The 25,827-nt window shown below is 41.5% G+C and overlaps 1 protein-coding gene across 2 annotated transcripts in view; it reads right to left on the bottom strand.

Annotated features, from left to right (window-relative positions):
- Positions 1–3,934: 3,934 nt before the first annotated feature.
- naa15b (N-alpha-acetyltransferase 15, NatA auxiliary subunit b) overlaps positions 3,935–25,827 on the bottom strand; it is a 37,013-nt gene continuing 15,120 nt past the window's right edge. For both annotated transcript variants that reach the window (XM_086032289.1, XM_086032288.1), the window contains exons 6-20: positions 25,296–25,449; positions 24,965–25,084; positions 24,757–24,852; positions 24,489–24,595; positions 24,176–24,248; positions 22,689–22,858; positions 22,446–22,598; positions 17,411–17,539; positions 17,101–17,314; positions 14,723–14,916; positions 14,526–14,634; positions 14,291–14,389; positions 11,675–11,818; positions 10,567–10,664; positions 3,935–5,371 (exon numbers count right to left, since the gene is read on the bottom strand). In XM_086032289.1, the coding sequence (XP_085888415.1) occupies positions 5,174–5,371; positions 10,567–10,664; positions 11,675–11,818; positions 14,291–14,389; positions 14,526–14,634; positions 14,723–14,916; positions 17,101–17,314; positions 17,411–17,539; positions 22,446–22,598; positions 22,689–22,858; positions 24,176–24,248; positions 24,489–24,595; positions 24,757–24,852; positions 24,965–25,084; positions 25,296–25,449 (2,058 nt within the window). In that variant the 3' untranslated portion in view covers positions 3,935–5,173. The remainder of the gene's footprint in view (positions 5,372–10,566; positions 10,665–11,674; positions 11,819–14,290; positions 14,390–14,525; positions 14,635–14,722; positions 14,917–17,100; positions 17,315–17,410; positions 17,540–22,445; positions 22,599–22,688; positions 22,859–24,175; positions 24,249–24,488; positions 24,596–24,756; positions 24,853–24,964; positions 25,085–25,295; positions 25,450–25,827) is intronic.

Raw genomic sequence — 25,827 nt, 5'->3', positions numbered from 1 at the left:
ACAATATATGTCAAATCAAAATGTTTCGGATGAAACTAAATATTCAACTAATTTTCGTATTCAAATGCCGGTCACCCAAGTACCGAAATAAAGCTGAAGGAGGTCAAAATGTGTTTATAATGTCCAATAACGAATTAAAACTAAAATAAATAACTATCCGTGGAAATGGAGTCTTGGACCACAAATCAGTCAACGTGAGCCCCCTAGTGGCTGGCTGTAGTGGCCACAGTTAATGAAATGAATCCTGCACCTACATAAGCGACACTGAAAAGTCAAAGTATTGGACAAATAAAGTTTATCCAACGGCGTTTGTTGTTTTATGTAGTTGTTATCACTATAGTCTTTGTCCAAAAGTCAATTTCCCCGGATTGTTGTCTTATTCGTTATTTGACACTACAAACGCAACACAGTGCACAATAATATAATCACGACAGTGTCACCTGAGACATTTAGATCTAACGTTTAGTGTAACATTATAATATGTGAATTCAACCATTTAATATACCTATATTAAAAATATTAACAAAAAAGGTTAAATTAGCTAATGATAAACACCCTACCAGTATCCACCCCTTCAGATTACACTAAATTCGGTTGGTCAGAGTACACTAATTGTGTGGAGTTTGCATGTTCTCTTCGTGCCTGCGTGGGTTTTCTGCGGGTACTCCGGTTTCCTCCCACATTCCAAAAACATGCATGGTAGGTTAACTGATCACTCTAAATTGACCCTGTGATTGTGAGTGCGGATGTTTGTTTGTTTCTGTGTGCCTCACGACCTCTGAACTGTGAGGCGGACGTGCTAACCAGTCGACCACCGTGCCGCCACGCCCGCGACCCTTGTGAGGATAAGCGGTATAGATAATGGATGGATGGAAGGAAGGGACCCACATTTCATGAGGGCAACGCATGACCGCGCACTTCCTAACCAGTTGTATGACAACTTCCCCCGTCCCCCACAAAAAAGAAGAAAACAATCAACAAGGAACAAATACATTCATGTCTGTTTTTCAATTGAACCAATGGGGAGAAGAGTATTTTAATATATTGTAATTCTCAAACTCATACGAAAAAAAATACACTCATCAACTACAAAAATAAATAAATAAATAATGACCCCCCCCCCCCCCGGGCAAAATACTCTCTTGCTTTAAAAAAAATCCCCTTCAAACTGCTTGACAGCAAACCAATATTGAAGTGCAAGAAATCAAGGGCACAGGGAACAAATTAAAATCGGATGGAAGGGGGTAAAAAAAGAGGGAAATGGGAGCAAGAGAGGGAATTGTTGCTGTTTTTATTTGTCCAAATAAATGTTGCAAGAGCAAGTCACTCACATATGTTTGGCAGTAAAGAAACAGTCATGAAATTAAGAAAATGTTCCATTTAATATTTTAAATTGTGTGATTTTATCTTCATTATTAAGGGCAATGTTAAAAATTAAACCCCTATCGTAAGCGTATCTAACGCTGCGATGGAGGAGTGTACCAAATAAAATCGCACCTAGGGATTGGCTATTGGCCACATTGGCTATTAGGCTAGGGTGGATATATGTGCCGAAACTACAATCATGAATATAGTACTACTGTCATACAGTGATATGCAAAATTGGCAAACATTTGCAAATCGGCACGATAGAATTTTGAGTCAACAGTTTAGGGAGGGAAGAAGCAGCTGGAATGTCTGCAGGTTTTAGTTTGACAGAGCCTACCGAAAGGAAGAAGCTGAACATGAAGTGATCCGGATGTGGTGGGTCAGAGAATTTTGCCTGCCCTTGTCTTGGTTCTTACAAGTCCTCAAGAGTGGGTAGGGGGCTACCAATGACTGAAAGCCCACGATCATGTCTAAAGTCTTGTGCGTGTTTTTCTCCAAGTTGCGTTGACTGCGCCAGAGCACCAGCTGTTCCACTTCCTGTCGATATGCAGACTCGTCACCATTGTCACACTTGAGGTGTCCTGCCCGTTAAGGGAGCTGGAGTTCCACAGGCAGATGGCAGGAGACACTCCAAATGCTAAGAGGAGTCCCGGGATGATAGCGTTGAACACAGAGCTGAAGTCGACCAACAGCATCCTCGCGTAGGTCCCTGCACAGCTGAGGTGTTGGCAGGATGAAGCGCAGCCCCATGTTGACTGCGTCCTCCAGCGAACCGTTTGCCTGATAGGAAAATTGATGGTCTTAAGCGGTCCATGAGGAATTCCAAAGACTTCATGACCGCAGATGCCTGCAGTCGTTTTAGCAGGTTTCTTGGGGACTCTGCGCCTTTGAAGCAGGATGGGACTTCACACAGCTCCAGGGATCTGTTGAAGATCCGTGAAGACTCGGAGCAAGCTGGTCAGCACAGACTTTCAGGCAGGAGGGAGACACGCCATCCTTCGAAAGGTGTTATGTTCTTGTTCATCCATGTGAAGTCACGGATCATGTCAAGAGTTCTCACAATAAATCGACAATGATTTAACAAGGTAGGAAACGGGTAACTACTAGTATGCAAAACTTTATTCCTCAAAATCTCTGCAAGTGTTTCATTTCCATATACACCTCTACAACATTTCTATGAAATCACAATGTCCCATCACTGATAAGCTATTTTTAGAACAGGTCGCAGGCTACGCAGTCCTTCGGGGCTACCTGTTACCATGTTGGTGACTCCTGAACTATTGCATAGCCTACTGGTAGTCTTACTAGTAACATTTTTACCACTACAGGTGCTAATTTTAGCTTCTACCACACATTTAAACCATACTAGTAACCTACTGTGCTGCACTAGTAACATGAGTAGGCCCAACTAAGTAGTAATGTGTTCTGTTCACACATGAGTAGCCTATTGGACTTTGCCAGTCACACCAAATTGCTCACTAGGAGGTTTGCCACACAACCACGTTGTCCTACCAGTGTGTACAAAAGTCATACAGTAGTGGGAAAAAAAACAAAAAAACGTTAGTAGTAAGACACAATCATTCTACTAGTGTGTTGAATTGTCTTCCGAGTGAGTATCAAGGATCTCTCTCCCTCTATATATATATATATATATTTATATAGCAGGTATTGTTGCTTGCCCTGTGAAAAATACATGTCCATTTTTATTTTTTTATTTATTCAAAAATTTTTATTTCCGCGATACAGACATCGCATTAATGTGAAAATGAAAAAGAAAAATTTTTTTTTAAAATGGACATGTATTTTTCACAGGAAAAGCGACGATGTGTAAATCCTAGGCTTTCCATAGTCATTTGAACACTTATTCTACTAATGACGTTATAAAATTGTAGTAGTTAACAAAGCATTTCACAGTACCAGTAAGGCACAGATGCCTAGCATAGTTTTGCCTCACTATTAACATGTGGATGTCCTATTATTATTCATCACAGTCGTTGCACTCGTGGGCTGAATTGGTTTATTAGTGAGGACAAAGGGCGTATTTGTAAATCAACCTCAAGCTGGATATCAAAAGAAATCAAATAAATACTCACAAACACTTTTCATACAACCACTTTAGTTTTCAGCCAACAGCTTTCTGATGCGTTGCTCTCTGCTGACATTATGACCACCCTACATCGCACCCGTGTGCAAAACTATCTAAAAGTTTCCACTCGGTAAGTGACCACCATCTACTGTTATCTCAGAAAAAAAAATGTGTGACGAATTTATAAGACTTATACTTTTATTAACATGTAGCGCATTGCTCCAACTGCCCCCACAAAAAAAAAAAAAAAAAAATCAAATCAGAAACGGGACAGAGACAGACTGGGTTGTTATGTTAGACTCAAATGTTTGTATGTAAGAAATGTTCATTTGTACTGAAGCATGGCACATATTTGACAAGTACGTTTTTAACAATGATCAGCACTCGATCAGTGTGACCCTACAACTAGGATACCACCAGTCTGACTACTGTACGTCAACAGATGTTTAATTTAAAAACAAAAGGAAAAAAACCCAACAGTTTACTTTTGTTTGGTTTTAATACAAAAATCCAGAGATATCTTACATTGCCATCTCAGATTTCATCTTTCACATTAGAACCCAAATTAGAGAGAGAAGGGCAAGAAATAAGATGAAATGGGTTCACAAAACAAAATTGAGCAAATTTAGGGTGCTGAAATCTTTGCATTTTAATGTTTGACCCCAGAGAACAGGTTTGGATGACAAATTCTGACCTCCCAAAGAGTCATTTGGATTTCAATGGAAGACCCTTCCTGCATGAGTTATAGTGGAGATTCACACACAAAAAAATGATGAGACCACTTGACCCTGATGTAAAATCTTGACTGTTGAATGATGGACAGGAGGCATCTATGATATTGCTTAGATCCATCACTTTCTCCTAAGTGTGAACATGTCGAGTAGTAGTAGTAGTAGCAGTGTATTTAGAACCAGACAAAACACAACCTTGCAGTTTTCATTTTATGCTACGAGCCGCTCTGTAGTAACAGACCATAATATTAAAACGACAAGGGGAGCTAGTGCCTTCTTCCAGGCCAAGTTGTCACACTCTACTGCACGGTGGTGAGTAGAAGGACCGCCCACGGGTGCTCAAATGATTGTTACGGCAGATCCAAATTCATCTGTGCTTGATGGATGTCCTTAGCATCTACTTCAAGTCCTCATTAACTCTTTGCTGCTCAGATTCCTGGTGACGCGTTGGATGCAACTCACCGAGCGCACGATTGCTCCCAAGTGGCAACTGTGTCCCATTGTTATTATTTAAATTAGCTTTGCTCGTAAAAGAAACAACCGATAGGCCTGTAGAAGCGGCAGAGTCAAACTCCAGTGGTTGTCATCTCAGAGAAACCAGTCAGGACAGTTTTACTCCAACATTTGCCAATAACTGTTGTTTTTTTTTGTTGTCTCAATTAATATTCAGTGTGGTCGGTTGCGCTATTAAAAAACGTAAAATGGCCATTTTGTTATCTCCCCCCCCCTTTATCACAAATAAACAAAACCGCACACATGCTCAAGTCTCATTCACACCCATGACATACACACACGCATACAGTCCTGATTTTCAGCATATGGGAAAGAGCCAAGCCATGCCGGGTCAGACCCAATTTAAGCTGAGCCAAAGAACGAAACATCTATTTCGCTTCCCGTGTGTCTGGCTCTATAAAATAACTGCCAGGCGTACCACAAGGCTCTGTGCAAGGCCCTATTCCTTTTCTCATCCCCCTTTGTCAGGTCATGCTCACATCTCGTTGGCTAGCTCTTCTGTTTCTGTGGAAACGTCTCCATTAGCGATCTTGGTGTTCTCCTCGTATCCAGGGGGCATGAAAGCTAATGTGTAGGGGTAAAGCTTGTGACACTCTGCACGGTACGACTCGGCATACTCCTTCGAGTCACTCAGGTAGCCACTCCGAAGATTCTCAAGGACCTCTGTGCAGATCTGAATCAGAAACAAAGCACTGATGTCAAACTCTGTTCGCTGAGAGCATCACATTACCATATATGGCATAAACATTGCGAGTACAGCACAGAACTCCAAGGCTCAAAATAACTTATTTTCTTTGAGCATCAATTTTGCTCATCAATGATTTCATTTAAGAAGCATTTTTCTCATTTTAAGGATATTTTTTTGCAGGTTCATACCAAGGACTTGAAGCTAGGGTTTTATTAAACAACAAAAATACTACAATATAACGGGAGATTGAATGCAGGGCTGCAATTATTTAGGTGAATATTTCAAGATTCGAGTATCCTACTCAAAATTCAATTGAATAAGTGTGTATTTGGATACACTGTATTTTCACCTAATAGATTTCACTTAAACCAATTGGTTTCCGTTTTGCATAATCAGAAGATTTAACATATACTGGTTGTTGCGTTGGTTGTGTATACTTTGGGCCTCAAATGACTAGCTATGGCCCTGCGCTGAGGCAGTGACAACGCAAACAGTCTGACATATCCAAAAGTGTGATTAGCGGCTCATGCATTGATGAAGGAGGCAGGTAGTAGCTGAAGAGCTCATTTAAATTGCACAACACATTGACACTTCATATGGAAGTTAGGGTAAATATATGTTTCAGTTCAGAGCCAAGACAGGCTCACACACGAGCGGGGCTCTCTTCCCCGGTTATGCGGGACCCACCTGCGCTGCTGCCAGAGCTGGCCATAACGCCCATGTGACGGACCGGTCCGCCTATCCGCCTATGACGGACGACCATTTTGTAGGCGATAAACGATAGACGGGAAAGTTAACAACAACAAAAAACAAATCGGACTAAGCATAGTGGGAAGCCCATTTTTTCCCCCTTCTCCCGAAATTTGAAACGAATGACTCACCGCGGTACAGAAGCCTCACCGCGACCGAACTAAATGCGGCGAGGCTTCATAGGTCCTTAAAGGTACATTTAAGCTCCAAAAAGGTCCTGGAAGGTGCTAAAAGGAGAGACATTCAGTCCGGCCACAGTGGGAGTCCCATGCCGCGGTGAGTCATTTCAAATATCGCCCATCGGTGTGTGTGGGGAGTGCGAGTGGTAGTTTGTTGAAATTGGTAATCAGGCCCGTTTAAAATGATAGTCGGACCAGCCTATAGGCAATTACTATTTGGTCCGGATGGAAAAAATGGCGGATAAACGGACCGCAGATTTTGAGTAAAATGCCCAGCTCTGGCTGCTGCGCTCCTCACCTTCCGAGTCACACACTAAAGGGAAAACTAAAGCCCTCGGTAACGGCGACCACACTGATGATTTTCTTGACAGAAAAAATACAGAAATGTCAAATTTTTGCAGATTTGTGAAAAATGAAAAACGGAAATATCATATGGTCATAGGTATTCAGACCCTGACACATTTTATTGAGTAGAAGCACCCTTTTGAGCTAGTACAGCCATGATCCTTCTTAGGAATGATGCAACAAGGTTCTCACACCTAGATTTGGGGATCCCCTGCCTTTATTCCTTGCAGAGCCTCTCCAGTTCTGTCAGTTTGGATGGTGAACGTTGGTGGAGAGCCATTTTCAGGTCTCTCTAGAGATGCTCAATCGGGTTCAGGTCAGGGCTCTGGCTGAGCCAGTCAAGAACGGTCACAGAGTTGTTCTGAAGCCACTACTTTGATATTTTAGCTATGTGCTTCGGGTCATTGTCCTGTTGAAAGGTGAACCTGAGGTCCTGAGCACTCTGGAAGAGGTTTTCCTAAAGCATATCTCTGTACTTGGCCGCATTCATCTTTCCTTCAATTTCAACCAGTCATCCCAACACAATGCACCCACCACCACACTTCACTGTAGGGATTGTATTGGGCAGGTGATGAGCAGTGCCTGGGTTTCTCCACATATACCACTTAGACTTAACACCAAACAGTTCAATCTTGGCCTCATCAGACCAGAGAATCCTATTTATCATAGTCTGGAAGTCCTTCATGTGGTTTTTGGCAAACTCTATGTGGGCTTTCAAGTGTATTGCACTGAGGAGAGGCTTCCGTCGGGCCACTCTGGCATAAAGCCCCGACTGGTGGAGGGCTGCAGTGATTAGTTGCCTTTGTGGAACTTTTGGACAATGTGCACATGTTTCCCAGTGCTGTCAGAGCTAATGCTAGCGAGCGCAAGGCCCAGGTTTTTAACCACCTCACTGCTAGTCAGTTCTCTGATGCCTTTGATCAGCTCTGTGTTCCCTCTTCAAACACAGAGGAGCTCAGCACTTGGTTCCATTCATCTTGCCGTAATATTTTGGACTGCGTGGCTCCATTAAAAATGATGCGGCAAAAAATTAGACCGGAGCCATGGTTTAACGAGAGCACTTGCACAGCTAAACAGGAATGCGGCAGAGCTGAACGCAGATGGAAAAAAGACAGGCTTGCAGGTCTTTTACCAAATCTTAAAGGACTGCTGGCGTCGTTACCAGAGAAAGGTGAAAGAGTTCAAGAGAGACCACTTGTCGAGTCTGATTCAGGCAAATCGCCAAAATCTATGTGCTCGATTTAAAACAATTGACTCTGTATTCAAGCACCGTCAACCGACTTGCACGGAATCGTCCCCTGAAATGTGCGATAGATTCATGCCGATTTTCATTGACATGGTTGCTACAGCTAGGGCTCTTGTTTCGAACGCCACATTTGACCCCTCTGTCCAAGTTCCTTGTTCAGCAGTATTCGATTCCTTTGAGCCGGTTTCATTGACATTTTTTGGAGAAAGTGGTTAGCCATATGAAACCATCGGGCTCCCCTTGTGACTCCATTTCTCCACACTTCTTTAAGGAGATTGTCCCGAAAATTGGAAAATCGGTTTTGGCCATCAACAGCAGTTCTAGTGGTCCCCCAACAGTTCAAGTATGCTGTAGTGCAACCCCTGCTGAAAAAAATGGCCTTGATCAAGCTGTGCTATCAAATTTTAGACCCATTTCCAAGCTGCCTTTTATGTCTAAAATTCTGGAAAAAGTGGTGCACTCACAGCTAAGATCTTACTTGGATAAACACAATGTCATGGAAGTTTTCCAGTCAGGCTTCAAGATGATGCATAAAACGTCAGCCCTGCTATCTGTTTTCAATGACATCCTCCTGGCAAATGACACTGGAGACCACGTATGTCTCGTTCTGTTGGATTTGACAGCAGCTTTCGATACAGCAGCTTTCGATACGGTAGACCACAGTATTCTTTTGACTCGCTTACAACACCAAGTGGGCATGAGTGGATGCGCTCTAGAGTGGTTTGGATTGTATTAAACTGGCAGGACTTTTTCTGTTAGCCTAGGTTCCTCTGAGTCCTGCTCTGCCCCTCTATCGTATGGTGTTCCACAGGGTTCTATTCTGGGGCCATTGCTGTTCTCATTGAATTTGCTGCCCCTGGGTTCCATCCTTAGAAAACACGGAATCTCCTTCCATTGCTACGCGGACGACTGTCAAATCTATACCCCCGCTAAGCAAAAAAAAGAGGCTTTCTCTTTAAGACCACTTTAGTCCTGCCTAGAGGACATCAAAGAGTGGATGTCACAAAATTTCCTAAATTTCAAGGAAAAGAAAACAGAAGTTATGGTGTTCAGTCCCAGTGGTTCGTCTCCATTCCACCCTGTTGACTGAGGCCCGATGGCTTCACATCTAAAGCCAACAGTCTCAAACTTGGGTTTTAAAATGGGCCAGCAAATCAGCGCAGTTGTAAAGTCGAGCTTCTTTCACCTTAGACAGCTGGCTAAGGTAAAGCCCCTCCTTTCCCATCAGCGCTTAGAAACAGTCATCCATGCCTTTGTTACATCTAGGCTAGATTACTGCAATGCACTTTATTTTGGAGTCAGCCAGTCCTCCCTCAAACGTCTCCAGTTGGTCCAAAATGCTGCTGCCCGCCTAGTAACCGGAACTCGGAAGATCGAGCACATAACACCAATTCTGGCCTTCCTTCACTGGCTCCCAGTGCATTTCAGGGTTCAATTTAAGATTCTCCTATTTGTCTTTAAATCATAAAATGGCCTGGCCCCGGCGTACCTCTCTGAGCTCCTCCACTCCTACGCACCTTCCCGCAGCCTCAGGTCTGCGGACCAGGCGCTGCTTGAGGTGCCGAGGACCAAGCGGCGCCTCAGAGGGGATCGAGACTTTTCTGTCGCTGGTCCCTCCCTCTGGAATGACCTCCCGTTGGTTGTTAGGCAAGCCCCCCATCTGTCCGTTTTTAAAACCCAGTTGAAGACACATTTCTTTTCTCTAGCTTTTGATCAGACCTGAATTTTTCGGCTCTTTTCCAGTGTCAATTGGATATAGTGTTTAGTATATATAGTGTTTTATGTTAATTTATTGGCTTTATTTATATTTTGTTTATATTTTATACATTATTTATTTCTATATTTATTAATACATGTACCACAGCCTGTTATTGTTTTTGTTTTATTTATTGTATTATAAAGTGCTTTGCTCAGCCCTAGCTGTTATGAAATGCGCTATATAAATAAAATTGTATTGTATCTCCCGACTGCATCTCTGGAGCTCAGCCACAGTGATCATTGGGTTCTTCTTTTACCTCTCTCAGCAAGGCTCTTCTCCCACGATTGCTCCGTTTGGCTGGAAGGCCAGGTCTAGGAAGAGTTGTTGTCGTCCCAACTTCTTCCATTTGAGGATTATGGAGGCCACTGTGCTATTTGGAACCTTGAGTGCTGCAGAAATTCTTTTGTAACCATGGCCAGGTCTGTGTCTTGCCACGATTCTGTCTCTGATCTCCTTGGGCAGTTCCTTCGAACTCATGATTCTCATTTTCTCTGACATGCACCGTGAGCTGTAAGGTCTTATATAGACCTTCCCTAATCAAGTCCAATCAGTTTAATCAAACACAGCTGGACTCCAATAAAGGAGCAGAACCATCTCAAGGAGGATCAGAAGAAATGGACAGCATGTGAGTTAAATATGAAGGTCGTTGCAAAGGGTCTCAATACTTATGACCATATGATATTTCAGTTTTTATTTTTTTTACCGCATTTTCACGACTATAAGGCGTACTTAAAAGTCTTAAAATGTTCTCCAAAATGGATGGTGCGCCTTATAATGCCTTATGTGTGCACCGAGTTTTGCTTTTCAATGTGTTTGATTGAGGCGCAAAATGAGAACTTTCAAAATGCAACTTCAATCACGAATCAGCTTATTTCAAGCCTTGCCCCATGAATAAACCTACCTGGATTGATCTGTTGTTGAGTGACTCATCGAGTGCAGTGGCCAATTCAACTGCCTTAGACAATGTCGACGAGTCCATGTACACCATCATCTTAGCAGCTGCAGGAAGGACAGGAGGTTGTTTTGTCAGTTGATTATGTGCATGCGTGTAGTGCTGTGAGATATTACAATGTATACTAAGCGCAATATCGAAACATCTGCCGTACACTGTAACCGTCGTATCGTTTATATCAATGGTCCCCAAAATTATAAAGATGGCGGCGCATCAGCCCCCCCACAACCTCCACCCCGTAGATTAACTTCTGAAGGGCGATACAAGTAGCGCTGGGCTATTATATGATTGAGAAACGTGATATTGCGTGACTAGCTGCAAGCCATTTGAGAGTTCTTTTTAAGATTCTATTATTTGTTTTCCAGTCTTTACGCTTGCCTCTCTGGCTCCTCCACGCCTACGCACCTGGTACCGAAGATGACACGAAGGCTCAGAAGGGATCGAGCCTTTTCCGTTGCCAGTCCCTCTCTTTGAATGACCTCCCGATAAACGTCAGGCAAGGCCCCTCGCTTCACATCTTTGAAACTCATTTTTATTCTTTGACTTTCGACTCAGCATGAGACTTGGTTATGGTTTGAGTGTTTTTGTGCTTTCGACTGTCTTCATTATTAATTTCTTTTATTTTTTGTTGTTGTATGACTTACATTTGCTCCATGTACAGAGCTTTGTATACAGCGGTGGTTGTCTTAAAGTGCTTTATATTACATTTCAGTTGAGTTGAGCTAGAGGAGCATAGAGATGGACGTACACATTGGACATTACACGACAGTACAAAGTACACAACAACAATGTACTATCCTAGAAAATTGGTTGAACTACCAAATATATTCAAATGCTACTTTTACACTGGTTGTGTTTTATTCATTTTTTTCTGTGTTTGTTTTTCTATCAAAAATATGTTTAATAAGTAAAGAAAATGGCCATTAGTTTCATGTAATAAGGAAACTACTATATCAGAATGTCATTGGGATAAAAAAATAAAAAAAAAGACCCTCAAGATATTGTGTACCAGTATATCGCACAGCAATACAATAAAATACAATGAATAAAAACATACCAGCCAGTCGGTGTGGTATGGAGTTGGAGTGTTTGGAGAGGTAGGCCTGGTTGAAGCTCTTAGCATTGCTGTCGCCAAACAACCGGGTGACTTCTTGCTTCAGGACAGTCCGAACCACGTCAGGCAGCTCTTTGCTCTCGGAAACTGAGCAGAAGGGAAGACGGCACAATGGAAGTTACTACATGTGTTTTTAATGGAAGTAAAAGCAACAACCAGGTGAAAGCTGCATAGTGTCCCCTCCAAAAATATCCAGGTGTTTGAAGAGCTGGAGGATGAGGAGGTACCAATTTGTTCCGTATTGTCTCCTAGCACTGAGCCACATATCAAAGGCAAAGTGGCATGTTCATTCATCGACAAAGTCGTGCCGCCTCATGCGTAGAGCGTTGGCTCTCTCCGATGGGAGGCTTTTTTTTCTTTCTTTTTCCCCCTTTGTGTCACGGGTTCAAATACCGCTCTCTACCTTTGTACTTGTATTTTTTACTAGGTTTACAATTTCTTGCAGACAGTTGGGAGGTGTAAACGAGCTGTTTTGTTTCAAGTGTTTATTACAGAATTGAACAGGTATGCAGTTGGAATAGTTCATTTGCCCTATTCTTATCTTTTGGCCACTTAAACAACTGCTGGCCTGAATGTGAACAATATAAAAATTGCAGAATTGGGACACTGTGTGTGATGTCATCGACTTATGCCTCTTGCGTCAGCGAGCATGGTGGCACGTGTTGTTGTTTTGGCAATTTTGCTGTTGTAGTAAAGTAAAACTCAGGCTCAGTCTTCCAGTCGCTATGGCTCCATTATTTGGACTATTTGTGCCTCCTGCATGACACGCGGCGCACGCGCACAAGGTTAGGGCTGTCCCGATCCGATCACGTGATCGGAAATCGGGCAGATCACGTGAGTTTCAGCTGATCCGGTATCGGGGGAGAATGATCGGTTTTTATTATTTTCTGAACATTTAAAAGGTCACAAAGCTACAAAATAATCCAAATGTGCAAATATATTGCCGAATAGTACAGTAGTGTCTTAGTTTTATATATACAGTACAGGCAGTCCACGTATTAAGACGTACGCGATCTACGACGTTTCGACTGTACGACGCGGGTGCCGCCTCGTCCATTTTGTCCCCAGCACCATAGTGACTACGTTACATGCATTCGGGTTGAAGTAAAAATTCAGATTTCAGAAACATTCTGAATATCCCGTTCAGTGTACGGCGACACACGGCGGCATGACTCAAATTGATGTCATTTCCGCTTGTTACTTTCAACTGTCAATAAAACACAATATTCATGTCACTCACCACATGAATGAAGCGGCCGGTTTCCGCCTCGCTCCAAAAGTGTGCTGTTGTGCTGCGTCTCTGAGCTTGTTTACCTCTGCTTATGTATTTGCGATGGGTTTCGCGCCAAACAACGCACTTCCGCATCCAAGCACTTCCGGTACTACAAAGACCAGCATTCCTGAGCATGCGCAGAGCGTCTCGATCGTGTCTGTTTGCACGCCGGCAGAATCTTTGACTTTTTCGCCTCTCCTCCTTCTCCATCCACTTTTCAGCAGCAGCTACCTCTAAGTACAGCATCTTTACGCTTTTTATTTGAATGTTATTCATTTTTTTGTACAAAAGTATTTTGACATAAATTTCGACTAACGGTGAAATCCGACATACGCGGAAATTCGTGTTACATCGCCAGTGTAGGACCGGAAGTCTTTTGTAAAATGAGGACTCCCTGTAGTCTTTTTTTTTTCCCGGGGCGATGAAGTTTGTGTGCCCCACACACCTAACAGGCATGTCACTCTCCTCCGCTGCGGACAGCGGCGAGCGAGGCAGAGACACAGCGGTGAGTTTGTCTTCATAGCTTGTTTGAATAAATCGTTAATTAAGTCCGCCTCGGCTGATATAAAGAAGCCAGCCTCCTCGCAAATTGGCATCGTCATCTGAGAGACACAGCTGACAAGCGTGACGGACAGATTAGCAATTGTGACACGTCCAAACGAAGGAACATCAAATAGAAGTTTAACGACTGTAAATATAGCTTATTCCCCACTGGTTGCATTTAACAAGGTCATAAATCAATAGCGTCGTTTGTAGTTGACCCAACATACGGATCTACCTGGGCTATTCATTTTAGCCTGCACAAAGCCTTTAAATAACGATGACGATACGATGTAAAAATCAAATGTGTCAAACTGAGAAATCCCTCATTCTATTGGTAATGCTTATATGGGCCATTCAACCAAATCGGTGACATTTGCATGCCCACATGAAAATGCATTTTTATAAAGCATCCATTACATTGATATATGTATTGTGTTTAAGGTTACCATTCAATTTGTGTAAATATTATGGCTAAAACCCACTAAGAGTTACAGTACAAAAAACTGACATGATAAAACAAGTTCTGAGATGAAGCAATGGACATTGAGTTGTTCAATATGTGTATCATCAAATCTTCCATAAAATATAAATATTGTATATAATCGGCCGGCTGATTAATCGGTTGGGCCCTACCAAAAACAAGAACTGACCTTGCCGTATTAAACTTGTGGAGGGGGCTTTCTATAGAGGAACAGTTGGACAGAAATGCACCTGCATTTTTTTTAAATTGATATTGATTTTACCTCCTTTAAAGAAGCGCACTAGACACTGGTGTAGCCATGGGTGGTCTGGGTCGATGGCTAACGCCCTCTTCACTGATTGGAGCATCAACAGGTACTTTTCTGAAGAGATAATACCAATGGCCAATTAGAAAGTCATAATATTGCAGATAAGTTATAATATGTTTTAATAACAAGCGCAACGATGGCAGAGTACACAATAAACACAGAGCCATTGCATTGAGGTGAACTTACAAACCTTTCCTGAAGTAGATTTCAAATGCCAGTAGGTGTGTGTCAATTTTATCTTTGACAAGGTGTTTGAGAGGTATCAGAAACTTGACTGCTTCTTCCAGTGGATTTTCTACCTGCATACATGATGTCAGCACATCGGTCAATATCAGCGTGACCCGTTTAGCCATCTGAAACATCTTATGATGTAACACTCAAACAAACCTTGACTAATTTGTCAGGAATCAGCTCCTCTTTTGGGCCCCCAATCTCTTCATCGTCATCCTCCTTCTTCTTTTTCTGATTCTTCAACTGCTTCTCCTTTTCTGCATTCTTCTTCTCCTCCTCCAGCTGGGCCTTCTTCTGGGCTCGCCGCTGCTTGTTCCTGAGCTTCTTCAGCTCTTTGTCTGACAGATTGGCTGTAGGAGATGAACAAGACGAGTGGTAAGGATCATCGTAAAGTTCCGACAATAAATTGCAAATTTAAAACACCTTTGGCTTAACCCATTAAGGACGGGAGAGCATAACCGCGTTTCTACCACTAGAGCCGGGAGCGCTGTTGCATCATTCTACCTTTAAAGCCGGGAGAGCGGATACGTCGGTGTCTTTTTTTTAAATCCAATTCTCCGTCTCTTAGCCAATTTAATGCATCCGAATATACACGTGAAGGTGTCGCGAGACCGCGGACGATGTCGTGGAATTTTCTCGAGCCGTAGGTACGCTAATGGCAGACGCCGTCGAACGCCGGGAGCTCTGATAAGTAACGGCAGTGCTATATAAACGCGCACGACCAGTGGAACTAGTCGAACGTGACATGATATGGTTTGTAGTGGGGTTGCTCGATTAAGCGATTTTGAACCGTAACAGACATTTCTGTATAAAACCATGTTAAAAACCTTCAAATCGGCACGTTCGATTTAGTTATTTTTAGTGTATCCAAGCCACCGTAGTTCCCTCTGCATTTCCGCTCCCTCCCACGAGCGCGCAGTCTGAAACAACGACAACATCCATGGAATCCGTACTTAAGCTTGTATTATTGAGTGACAGTTTTGCACTGATCATTGATTTATGTTTAAGACCAGGGTTGGCAAAATGACTTTCTGACAGACTGTTTGGTTTACAGACTCGACTGTCTACCTTCTCTCATGTTAATGATTTCGTTTCAGATAGTATATGCATTTCTTTCATTATTGGTTTAATTAAGAACAGATCTTAAATCTATTGTGTAAGTAAAATGCTGTTCTGTGTATTAGTATTTGTAAGTTAAATTGACTGGCATTTTGAGTTCAAAGAAAGAAAAATTAAGTTTAAATAAAAGACATGCAAAATACTTAATTTTTCATTATTTTACAAAGAAATCGTAATAGTAATCGTAAAATCGAGAGAAAATAACCGGGATTTTTTTATTAGGCAAAATCGAACAGCCCTAGTTATGACAATGACCTCTTTGTAACAGAATAGAGGATGGTAATTACCACTCGATTTTTTCTAAATTAAAATAGTGCTTCTCTTGCACTGACACGTTATTTTTACATCTTCGATTGAAACAGTAAATAATAATAAATTCTGCCTGTGTGAAAGACACATGTCTAAGCTCTTTAATTCTTTTGGAATTATGTTTCTGTCTGCTATAGGGGCTGATATATTAATCATTTTGTAAGTGTTGAATTTCTGGGAGAACTTCGGGTTTTCAAGGGTAATTCCAAAGGCGACCTTACATTTTGGGGAGCTGTTGAGACAGGCGCTTTAGTCCTCAATGGGTTAACCAATGGAGCACACTTGAGTGTCACATTATCATCTATTCTTAGCTTCTCTTTAACTCTGAAGTGGTAATAAATGTTCATGTTATTTAAAGTCCACAAACTGAAGCATTTACATTAATATTGGGATTAGGACCGGGTGTAAACAAATAATAATCGCGCTTATTTTTGATTGACATTGAAATCATGATTAATAAAAACAATTATATATTGACTTCTAAATTTCTAAAAACTCAACGACTCAAAACTACCATCATACCCTCGTGCTTTATCATCCCTTGAAGTTAAACACGTTATTCTTGAACACCGTTTTTTTTTTTTTTTGTCAAGGACAAAATTGTAAAAATATCAATTCAAGCCTCTTGCATTTGCATTCTGCTGCATCCACATCTTTGGTGCATTGCTACATTCACACCGTGAATAAGCATTTCCTTTTCCCTTTCTCCCATTCCTAGAAAATCAGAATGTCCGTCAGAGGTGGAATATTTTTAGAACAGGCCCACGGGGCTACTACTGTGGTCCTCGAAGAATACCTGGTGCCCGCGGGAACCACTTAGGTGAACCCTGCTCTATCATATTTATTTTCTCTTGTTATATGTTTTGGGACTTAGCTGGGCTAAACCTGGGACCTCGGGTATCGTATTTCGTACTGTTGCTGCTGTAACTACAACTGTTTGTTTTTCTGTCACTTAATGCAGTTTTCACTTGGGTTTTTTTCCAATAAGGTTGGTGGTTTGTGTTTTCTCTTATATTTCTGTATATGTAATATGTTTATGAACCAGTGTGTCTATGATTGCATGTTAACAGACAACATTTGGAAAACCTAAAAGCAGTTTTCGTTACCAGTGTCGGCCTGCAACTCCTTGCTGTCATCAGTCAGAGGATTGTCATGAAGGCTCAGGTATATCTGAATGGCAGTGACGGCAGCCTTGTAGTAAAAGGGATGCATCCGAAGCACGTCCTCAAGTTTCAGCAGGTCCACGTATGAGCGCAGTGTCATCTTCCTCATGCAGTAGGTGTGGAAATCAAACTGGTCGTCCGTGATCTCCACAAAATGCTGGATGAGCAAAGGTGAGATGAATAATTGTGATATGGAAATAAATAAACTGCAGACTACACACAATTGAGAGGCCCCTGTTTGATAAACACCTACCCTTTCAATTTCGTGGCACTTCTTGAGGGCCTCCCCATACTTGTTCATAGCCTTGTAGGCAAGTGCACACTCTGTCTGGAACCACATACACTGCATCTCATTCAGGTTCTCCACTGCTGATGCCCCCTCCTGGACAAATACCAAACACAGGCTCGAATGAACATTCAGTTACCATGTCCAAGCCACAAGAAACAAACAGGACATGCAGACACTGTAGAGCAGGGGGCTTCACACCTTTTCCTCGAGGGCTGGTTTCCTGGATGTTTTCTATCCCTCCTTGATGCAACATACTGTATCTGATTGAAGTGATCAGGATTGTTATCCAGCTCCTGCAGACCTTGCTGATTATAAATCATTTAAATCAGGTGTGTTGCAGCAGGGAGCGATGGAAAACATCCAGGAAAATGGCCCCCGAGGAACAGGATTGAAGACCCCTGCTGTAGAGCCTTAGGGCATATTCTTATTTTATTGAGAATCTATACTTTGACACCACTTCAAAATAAATCTTAAGGCCTAGATAGACCAAAGCGACGTTGGCCAACAGTGACAGACGCTTACCCCCTGTGGCGTCAGGCTGGCTGTCGGCACGTCACGCTGGAAAAATACACCGCAACGACAGACAGCGACGCTGACCATTAAAGTACCTTCTGTGTAGGGATAGACCGATTATCGGGCGGGCCGATTATCGGGGCCGATATTTGGCATTTTGGCAATTATCGGCATCTGCCTTTTTTTTTTTACTTTGAGGCCGATAAATTAAAAACGGCTTTATTCGTACTTGCTGCAGCGTGCTTCTCTCTCTCTGTTTGCTGCACGACTGGCCCTGCCAGCATAGGCAGATTGGCCCGCTCAAAGCACCATCTGATTGGTTCCTTTTGCAGTGCCCAACAGCCAATCAGCGTAAAGCTGCGTGTTTGCTCTCTGCGCGCTCTGTCTCCTGGACGAGCTACATACACGACGGGAGTCGGCGGGTGAGTAGCTCAAGGTAATGCAATAGACTTTGCCGAAATGTTAGTAAATGTGACAAAAATCCTATTATAACTAACTTGTAACATTACTATGAGCCCTTCTATGTCATATAAACACAAGGGGCAGTTCTGCTTGCCACAGTAGACTTCCTTGCGGCTCAAGCTAACCACTCCCCAAATGTCACAACAGTTAATTTGCTTTCTGAACGACATGGCTGAGAGAAGTTGCTGATAATATAGGGAAATAGTGATAAAAGTAAGACGTGAGTGAGTGCCAGTGTGTGCGTGTAAGCCACGTAATGAAAAGCTAAACTCAACTTTATTTATAGAGCACTTTAAAACACAACGCTCCAAGCGCTGTACATGGTGGAAAAATTGACGGCAAGGTACTGCATGTGAAAGTCCGGTCTTGGAAACATGCTTATTTTTCTGGCTAGTAGCTGCGTTGAGGATTCACTTTTGTGTTTTTGAACTTAAAAACAAAGATGTGTGAAAGATAAACATTTCAGTTATAAGTGGATTTTTTGAAAACTATTTACTGTAAGGAGATGTTTGTTTTCATTCAACTATAAGACATGTAGCTGAGTCTGGGAGCTCCCTGCACTTTTTGTGAGACTTAAAACAAAGTTGTTTCTTTTTTAAGATCTAGAAAAGCTTTAACATCTTGTAAATCACTAAAGTTGTTTAATAAACATGGGCTTAAAGACATTTAAACTAAGTCAAGTGTTGGAGTTTTTATTTTTCATACAAATAAATATCGGCTTAAAATATCGGTTATCGGCAGCCTTGACTACTAATAATCGGTATCGGCCCTGAAAAAAGCATATCGGTCTATCACTACTTCTGTGCATGCGTGAGATGTAATATCCTTCCATACCATCGGTGGCGGTAGTCACTATTTCTCATTGTTAGAAAAATCCAACCGGAAAGCTGTTGGCCGGGGGCGGATTATAAAAATGTAAACAATGCATTCGGCTATAATCTTTGCTCACGATGAACTCCCACGCGAAGTAAACCATCACGTTCTTGACACGGTATTGTGAAGTACTTATTGTCAACCCTCGCTCTTGTACTTTTAAGAGGATTAAGGCAGCGAAGGCTCGCTCACTGTTGATCCGCATTTGTCACATCCCGTCGGTGCGCCGAGCGCTGATTTACTAGCTAAAAGCCAATCAGAGTGACCAAATGTCACGACTGGCTACGCCGATTCAACATGCGTAACTGCCCCCAAGACAGACGGGTTACGACACTACGACGGTGGCCACTACACTAAACAGACGGCGCATTCAGACGCCACGACGCTTCATGACCTCCAACGTCGGTTTGGTTTATCTAGGCCTTTAGTCTACTAGTAAGATAAAAGCAAATATTTAAAAACACTGAAGCATTTGTATAGTTTTAATTGGTTAAAAAAATGCAGGTATTATATCGTGTGTGCACTTTGTATCGATACATAGCATACACACGCACAAAATGGTCTTGCAAAAGTATTTATACCCTTAAAAATTCTCATGTGACAGAACAACAAAGTGGAAACCAGTCAGTATTGGGTATGGTGTTGAAATGTTTTGTAGGTCTGGAGTCCATAAGCCCAATTAGCATTTTACAAAACAACTACTTACTCAATGCGTGTTCGTTTTATCTTTCAAGAAGGTATCGAATGTAAATAAAGTCTCACCCAAGTCGATTGAATTTTCTCGTCAGTTTTCTTTACCATCTCTGAAGTTCAGGAATCATACTATAATCAGATCTGGGCATCTTTTCCAGCCCTCACATTTATACTGTCTTCAAAATCTAAACATAATGTGGGCTGGTCTCCTCCCTGGCTGGCCCTGCCTATGGGGCTGATCTTCACCAGCTGGTCCCGTGCTCAGATCAGGGCACGCTGACTCTGAGACTTACTGATTATGTGATGTGTAATTCCCATTTTGGTTTTTGGATAACCTGTTGGCTAATATAAAGCCATTCCTATAGATATAGATCCTTCAATGGTCATAATTTACCTCAAGCAGTCCTGCATTAAGTTGCTAATGTTGTTAATTGTGGTCTGGGGAACATTGGGCCCACTCCTATTCAATCGATTTGCCAATTTGCTGGATATTGGCAGGAATTCCAAACAGTAGGTGTGAGTCTGATTTGCTTCAAACTTGTACTGGGATAGCTCACACTAACAGCTCCTGTGGTGGTTTCTGTGCTCGCTATGATGTGATTTACACGTGGATGGTACAGCTGACATACTGGCTAGTGGTTACCTCAGTCTTGGAAATGTTCCCATCAAATGTAATGCATGAATACTGAAAATAATTCACAACTTGCTCAGTTCTAAAATGACTTTCCCGAGGTTCACTTTTTTGCTAACATTACAGCATGTGCTATTCGATTAGGTCGATTAAAATGGTTTTTTTTTTTTTTTTTTAAATGGACTAGCTTTTCAAAATTTATGCATTGAATCTCCCACCCTAATAACTATACAATAAAGGTACGAGACAGACATGACTAACTTCAGTTCAATTCAGTAATTGACTGACCTGATATGAAGTGATTGCTACACAGGCGATAGGCAGCTTTTTTGGAATGTGTTGCAGCCATAAAATTCAAAGTTAATGATTATTTTCTAAAAACAAAGTTTATCAGTTTGAATATTATATATATTGTCTTTGTAGTGTCTTCAATTAAATATAGGGTTGAACATGATTTGCAAATCATTGTATTCTGTTTTTGATGACTATGACACATCTAAGTATTCAAATTATAAGTTGTCATTACAGTACATATACCGTATTTTCTGGACTATACATCGCTCCGGAGTACAAGTCGCACCAGCCATAAAATGCATAATGAAGAAAAAAGCATATATAAGTTGCACTGGAGTGTAAGTCACATTTTTGGAGGAAATTGATTGTGCTCATTTCCACCGAGCTACGATGGTAACATTTAGCTAACATTCGCACATGTAGCATACAAGAAAGTTACGGTAAGATAACTTTAAACTCACCAAAACGGTTGTAGAACGATTAAATAAGTCTTTTATTTATCCCCGACCGTGTAGAATGTTTGCAAGTCTCCAAAAGTATTTATGTATTCGGTCGTGATTATCTCTTTGTTCTCTTCCCCGCTCTCAGCTCCGTACGTGGGGCTGATGCAAGACCCGAGCCAGTGTCTTAAAGCAACAGTACACTATTTTGTATAGATGTATATTGATAGGTCAAATTGTCTTTATCATACTATTTTAATTACTTATTTATCAAAATGTTAGATTTTAACCGTTTCAATTATTCATGCATTCTAATAGCTTTTAGGACTTATCTTTATGTATCTTTATGTGGGTTACAATAAGATGTGAAATGATATACACTATACATGTTATTCTGCCCGTTGTAAAGTCAATATGTAACGCAGGTTCATATGCAGCCTTAGAACGCCCTCCTGTGGTTGTTTGGTGTATTTTTTGCTGACGTTGAAAAGGAAAGATACAATACAATGTGTTAATAATTTCACACATAAGTCGCTCCAGAGTATAAGTCGCATCGAGCAAACTATGAAAAAAAAACCCTGCGACTTATAGTCTGGAAAATACGGTATGCCCTTTTTGTGATGGAAAAAAAATTACGTATAATAACAGTTACAATTATTGCTAACTATATTAAAAAATACAGTAACTTTGAAAAGTCTTTATGAAATTCTATACACTTTTTAGGCATTGAAATCTTTGAATGTTGAACAGCATATTGTAACAAATTGGTTTATCTGTGTTGTGGTCGGATTTGTGTGTTGCTGAGTTATGTTTCCGAGATGCATGAATGCATCGTACGGTAAGCGAGTGGAGCAGCGGAGAAAGAAGAGCGCGAGAAGTTGTACTTGGATTAATAAAAACGTGATAAACTACGTCTGACGGTGTGTTCCTGGAAGACGCTACAATATGATAAATCTCACTATTTAAGTTTGACGTTTTTGCACACTCTTCCAAGAAACAGTCACAGTCGGACAATCCCGTGCATGTTAGACATGCTATCTGCAACATAGCCAATCTACTACTACCAATCTAATACTTGTGAATGCTTTCTCACCCGTGTGAACTTGGAGCACATCTCCTCCGCCTCTTTGATCATGCCAGCCTTCAGCATGTACTTGGCACACTTTGAGTTGATGAATCTGTCAGCAGTGTCCAGAGCCTGTGCCTCATCCATCCACTGTGCTGCCTCTCGGATGTTCCCAGCATGCTGTCAGAGAGTAAACATTCAACGCCGCAACTATAGACAGTGATACACTTACAAATGCAGAAAGCAAATATGTATCGTAGCAAAGGTTACCTTGTAAATCTTGGCTTTGATTATGAAAAGTTCGATGAGGGTTGGAGTGCTCTCAATGGCTGTGTTGATGTATTCCAGAGCCAGTGTCTGTTGGCCAACCATGTCGTAGTGCTGAGCCAGGAAGTACTGCACCCAAAGCAATGTGGTGGGTGGCTCCTCTTTACCATCATCTGGGACAGGGCAGAAAGGCTTGAGTTTATACAAGTATGCATCAGACAGCACCAAGAAATGACCATTGGCAATTATCAATTTTATTATTGGTAGAACCATGCGACTCCAAAAGTAGCACCTCTTCTACGAGTACTGTTTGTAGCCTGCTGGTGCTAGTTGGGCCTGAATAACCCAAGTTCATTGCCTAAATCTCACATGATTAAAAAAGAAAAGAAAAAAAAAAGGGTCAAACAAAATTCATCTTATCAATCCCCAACAACCACAATCACATTGACTTGGAGGTTCCTGTTAGTGTCAGCCGTTGTACATAACGCAAAGACAACGTGTACGTGATTTTTTTATTCCCCTTTACAGATCTGCTCCAAAACACAGAGCCAGTGGCTTTGACAAGCAGGGGCAAAATCAATTCACCTGGCACAGGCGTACTGAGGAAGGCATGCACTGTTATTTATGCCAAAAGCACTGTCCCAACATAGCAGGAAAATGCTGCCTCCCTAACGAGACAGCCATCAACCAACTACTGCCCAGGCTGGACACATTAAAAAGACAGGTGAGGTGAAGGCCATTCACAAAGCAGAAGAAAAGAAGTATATTCAAGATGGTAGTACCTACACTAGCTGCTAGCAGCGAGTGCTCGGCAGACAGCAGCAAGTAGTCCGATGGCTGTCGCTTCGCTTTCTTTCTTTTCTTCTTTTTCAATGATGTGGACAAAGGCTAGTTTGTCATTCACTCTCTCTGTTTAAAGGTAGAGGATGTGCCTTAAATTGCACTTTAAGGTCTTTCTCATTAACGATCCATATATGAAATAAGAAAGTATCCTGCTTTATATTGTATATTGGACATTTTGAGTTGAGTGTTTCTTTATTTTATGGGCAAATGTGTTTTATAAAAATAAGTAAAGATAAAGTTCCATCCTTTTTTTTTTTTTTTTTTTGCTGTTCCGAAAAATGATCCAAGCTGTGACACAAATCCACGATCAAATCCGTGGGTTTTTTGATCCGTTGCACCTCTAATCACGACGAGTAAGTCATGATACAACAGTGCAGCCATGACTGTTCTAAAGTTCTCTAGTTTACAGTGCACTTTTTGCAGTGTATGTCTCATGCATGTTCATGTGAGTGAGGGGTGTGGCTTTGGTAGAGAGTCAAGAAGGGAGAGAAAGTAGTGAAGCGAGGCTACATTCAAATGCTTGCGAGTAGGTTATAAAACAGCAAACTCCGCCTTTAACTTTGCTGAGTGATTAGGGATAATCAAGCTCAAAGCTGGACAATTCCTACCAACACATCGATTTGAAACACGCTCGTGTTTGTTCTTACCATTTTGGCTGAACAGTCTGGAGCTTTTTAATGAGGTCTCAAAGCCGACCACCAATTCTTCTATAATTGACACCTGCAATTAAAAAGGAGTGTACTGCTTACTTGTAAAAAAATAAGTTATTCAATAAAATAGATGAAAAATTAGCTTTATTACCTTTAGTGCAATATGTACACTACCAGTCAACAGTTAGTACACGGCACGCCTTCTCAAAGAGTGTCAAAACTTTTGACTGGTAGTGTATATTGTATGATTGACATGAGGAAGAAACGTGTCAAATATTGATATCTCTCATCTCTGAACCATTGAAGTCACCTTTTCTTTGTCGTTGTAAAGAGATTTCAGGGTGGTGAAGACAGGTGGACATCCTTTACTGAAATTCATCCTCAGGTAAATGTCAAGGCAATCTCTGAACTTCTCACCTACAGGATAAAGATGTGGTGTGATGAAGATTGTTAGAGGGTTGGGAAAAATAAAATGCACAAGTATATACATCTTCTAGCCTGTTCTGATACATCTCATCATGTTAGAATTGGAGTTACTATTAGTCTCTAAGGAGAAGAAGAGTGATTATTGGCCGCACCAGTAAGAAAGTTGAGGGGGAGCCGGCGAGGAACGAGGCCTTTTGGAAACTTCTCCCAGGCATCCTCATAGACCTTAAACCTCTCCTCCACACTGTCTAAAAATAGTGAAAAAAAAGAAATGGAAATTTAACACATTGACAATTCAGCTTTAAACTGTTTCAATTTTAGCATAATTATTTTATTGTTGGTGGAACAACAACAACTTACTTGGTTTTAGTGCGTTCTCCAGGCCGTGATAATATGACCAGTTTTCTGGGTTCCTCTCCTGCATGCGATGGTAGACATCTGTCGCCTCATCCAGACGCTCCAACTTTAATAGCAACTCCCCTAAGGAGAAAAGCATATACATCTGAGCCCAGAACGAAACTGATTCCAAATTAAAATCACAAACACACCCACCGCAGCCACTAAATACAAAGCCAGAACCAAAGAGTATAGACATTTAATAAAGCTCCACGTCCTATATCAAAATGTTGACATTTCAATGTAGAAACTTCAGATAGGCAATGTCAGTGCGACATTGAGAGACTTGACTCACCCCTTGTCTCTTCCACTGCCAGTTTGTCACAAATCTGCTTTTCATAGTTTGACAAATGCTCCAAAGCCTCCTTGTAAAGACCCGCTTCTCTCAACACCTGGTTCTGGTAAAGCAGCAGCTCACTATACTCGTAGTCCACTTTGTCAGGAGATGTCTACATACAACACACAAAATTTGACATACAAAGAACAGCGGAAAAGATACTGCTCAGTATGGTGTCCAAGTCATGGTGAGCAGGTGTCATAGTTGTAGAAAACACAAAGGCATTGCATTTTCCGTTTTTTCAAATGTATGAACCTTAATGGTTTAAACGGAACATTAAAAATGTTTTTAATTTGTGGAACTCCATCATCAAATAAATGAAGATCTAGCAGAACAGTAAATCAAACACACAGGAATGCTAGCTGATGGAAGTGTGCGCACTGTAACTCAGACAAAATGAAAAAATGTGAAGAAGCACGGTGCACAACAAATCACTAACTCTGTAAAGGGCAGGCACAAACTCAAGTGCAGATTACAACAATAATGTGAA

Source organism: Filicampus tigris, chromosome 6 (genome assembly GCF_054856515.1).
Source record: "Filicampus tigris isolate MCC_2025a chromosome 6, RoL_Ftig_1.0, whole genome shotgun sequence".
NCBI lineage: Eukaryota > Metazoa > Chordata > Actinopteri > Syngnathiformes > Syngnathidae > Filicampus > Filicampus tigris.
The sequence above is the reverse complement of the archived record's forward strand: the minus strand, read 5'-3'. Positions and strand labels throughout refer to the sequence as shown.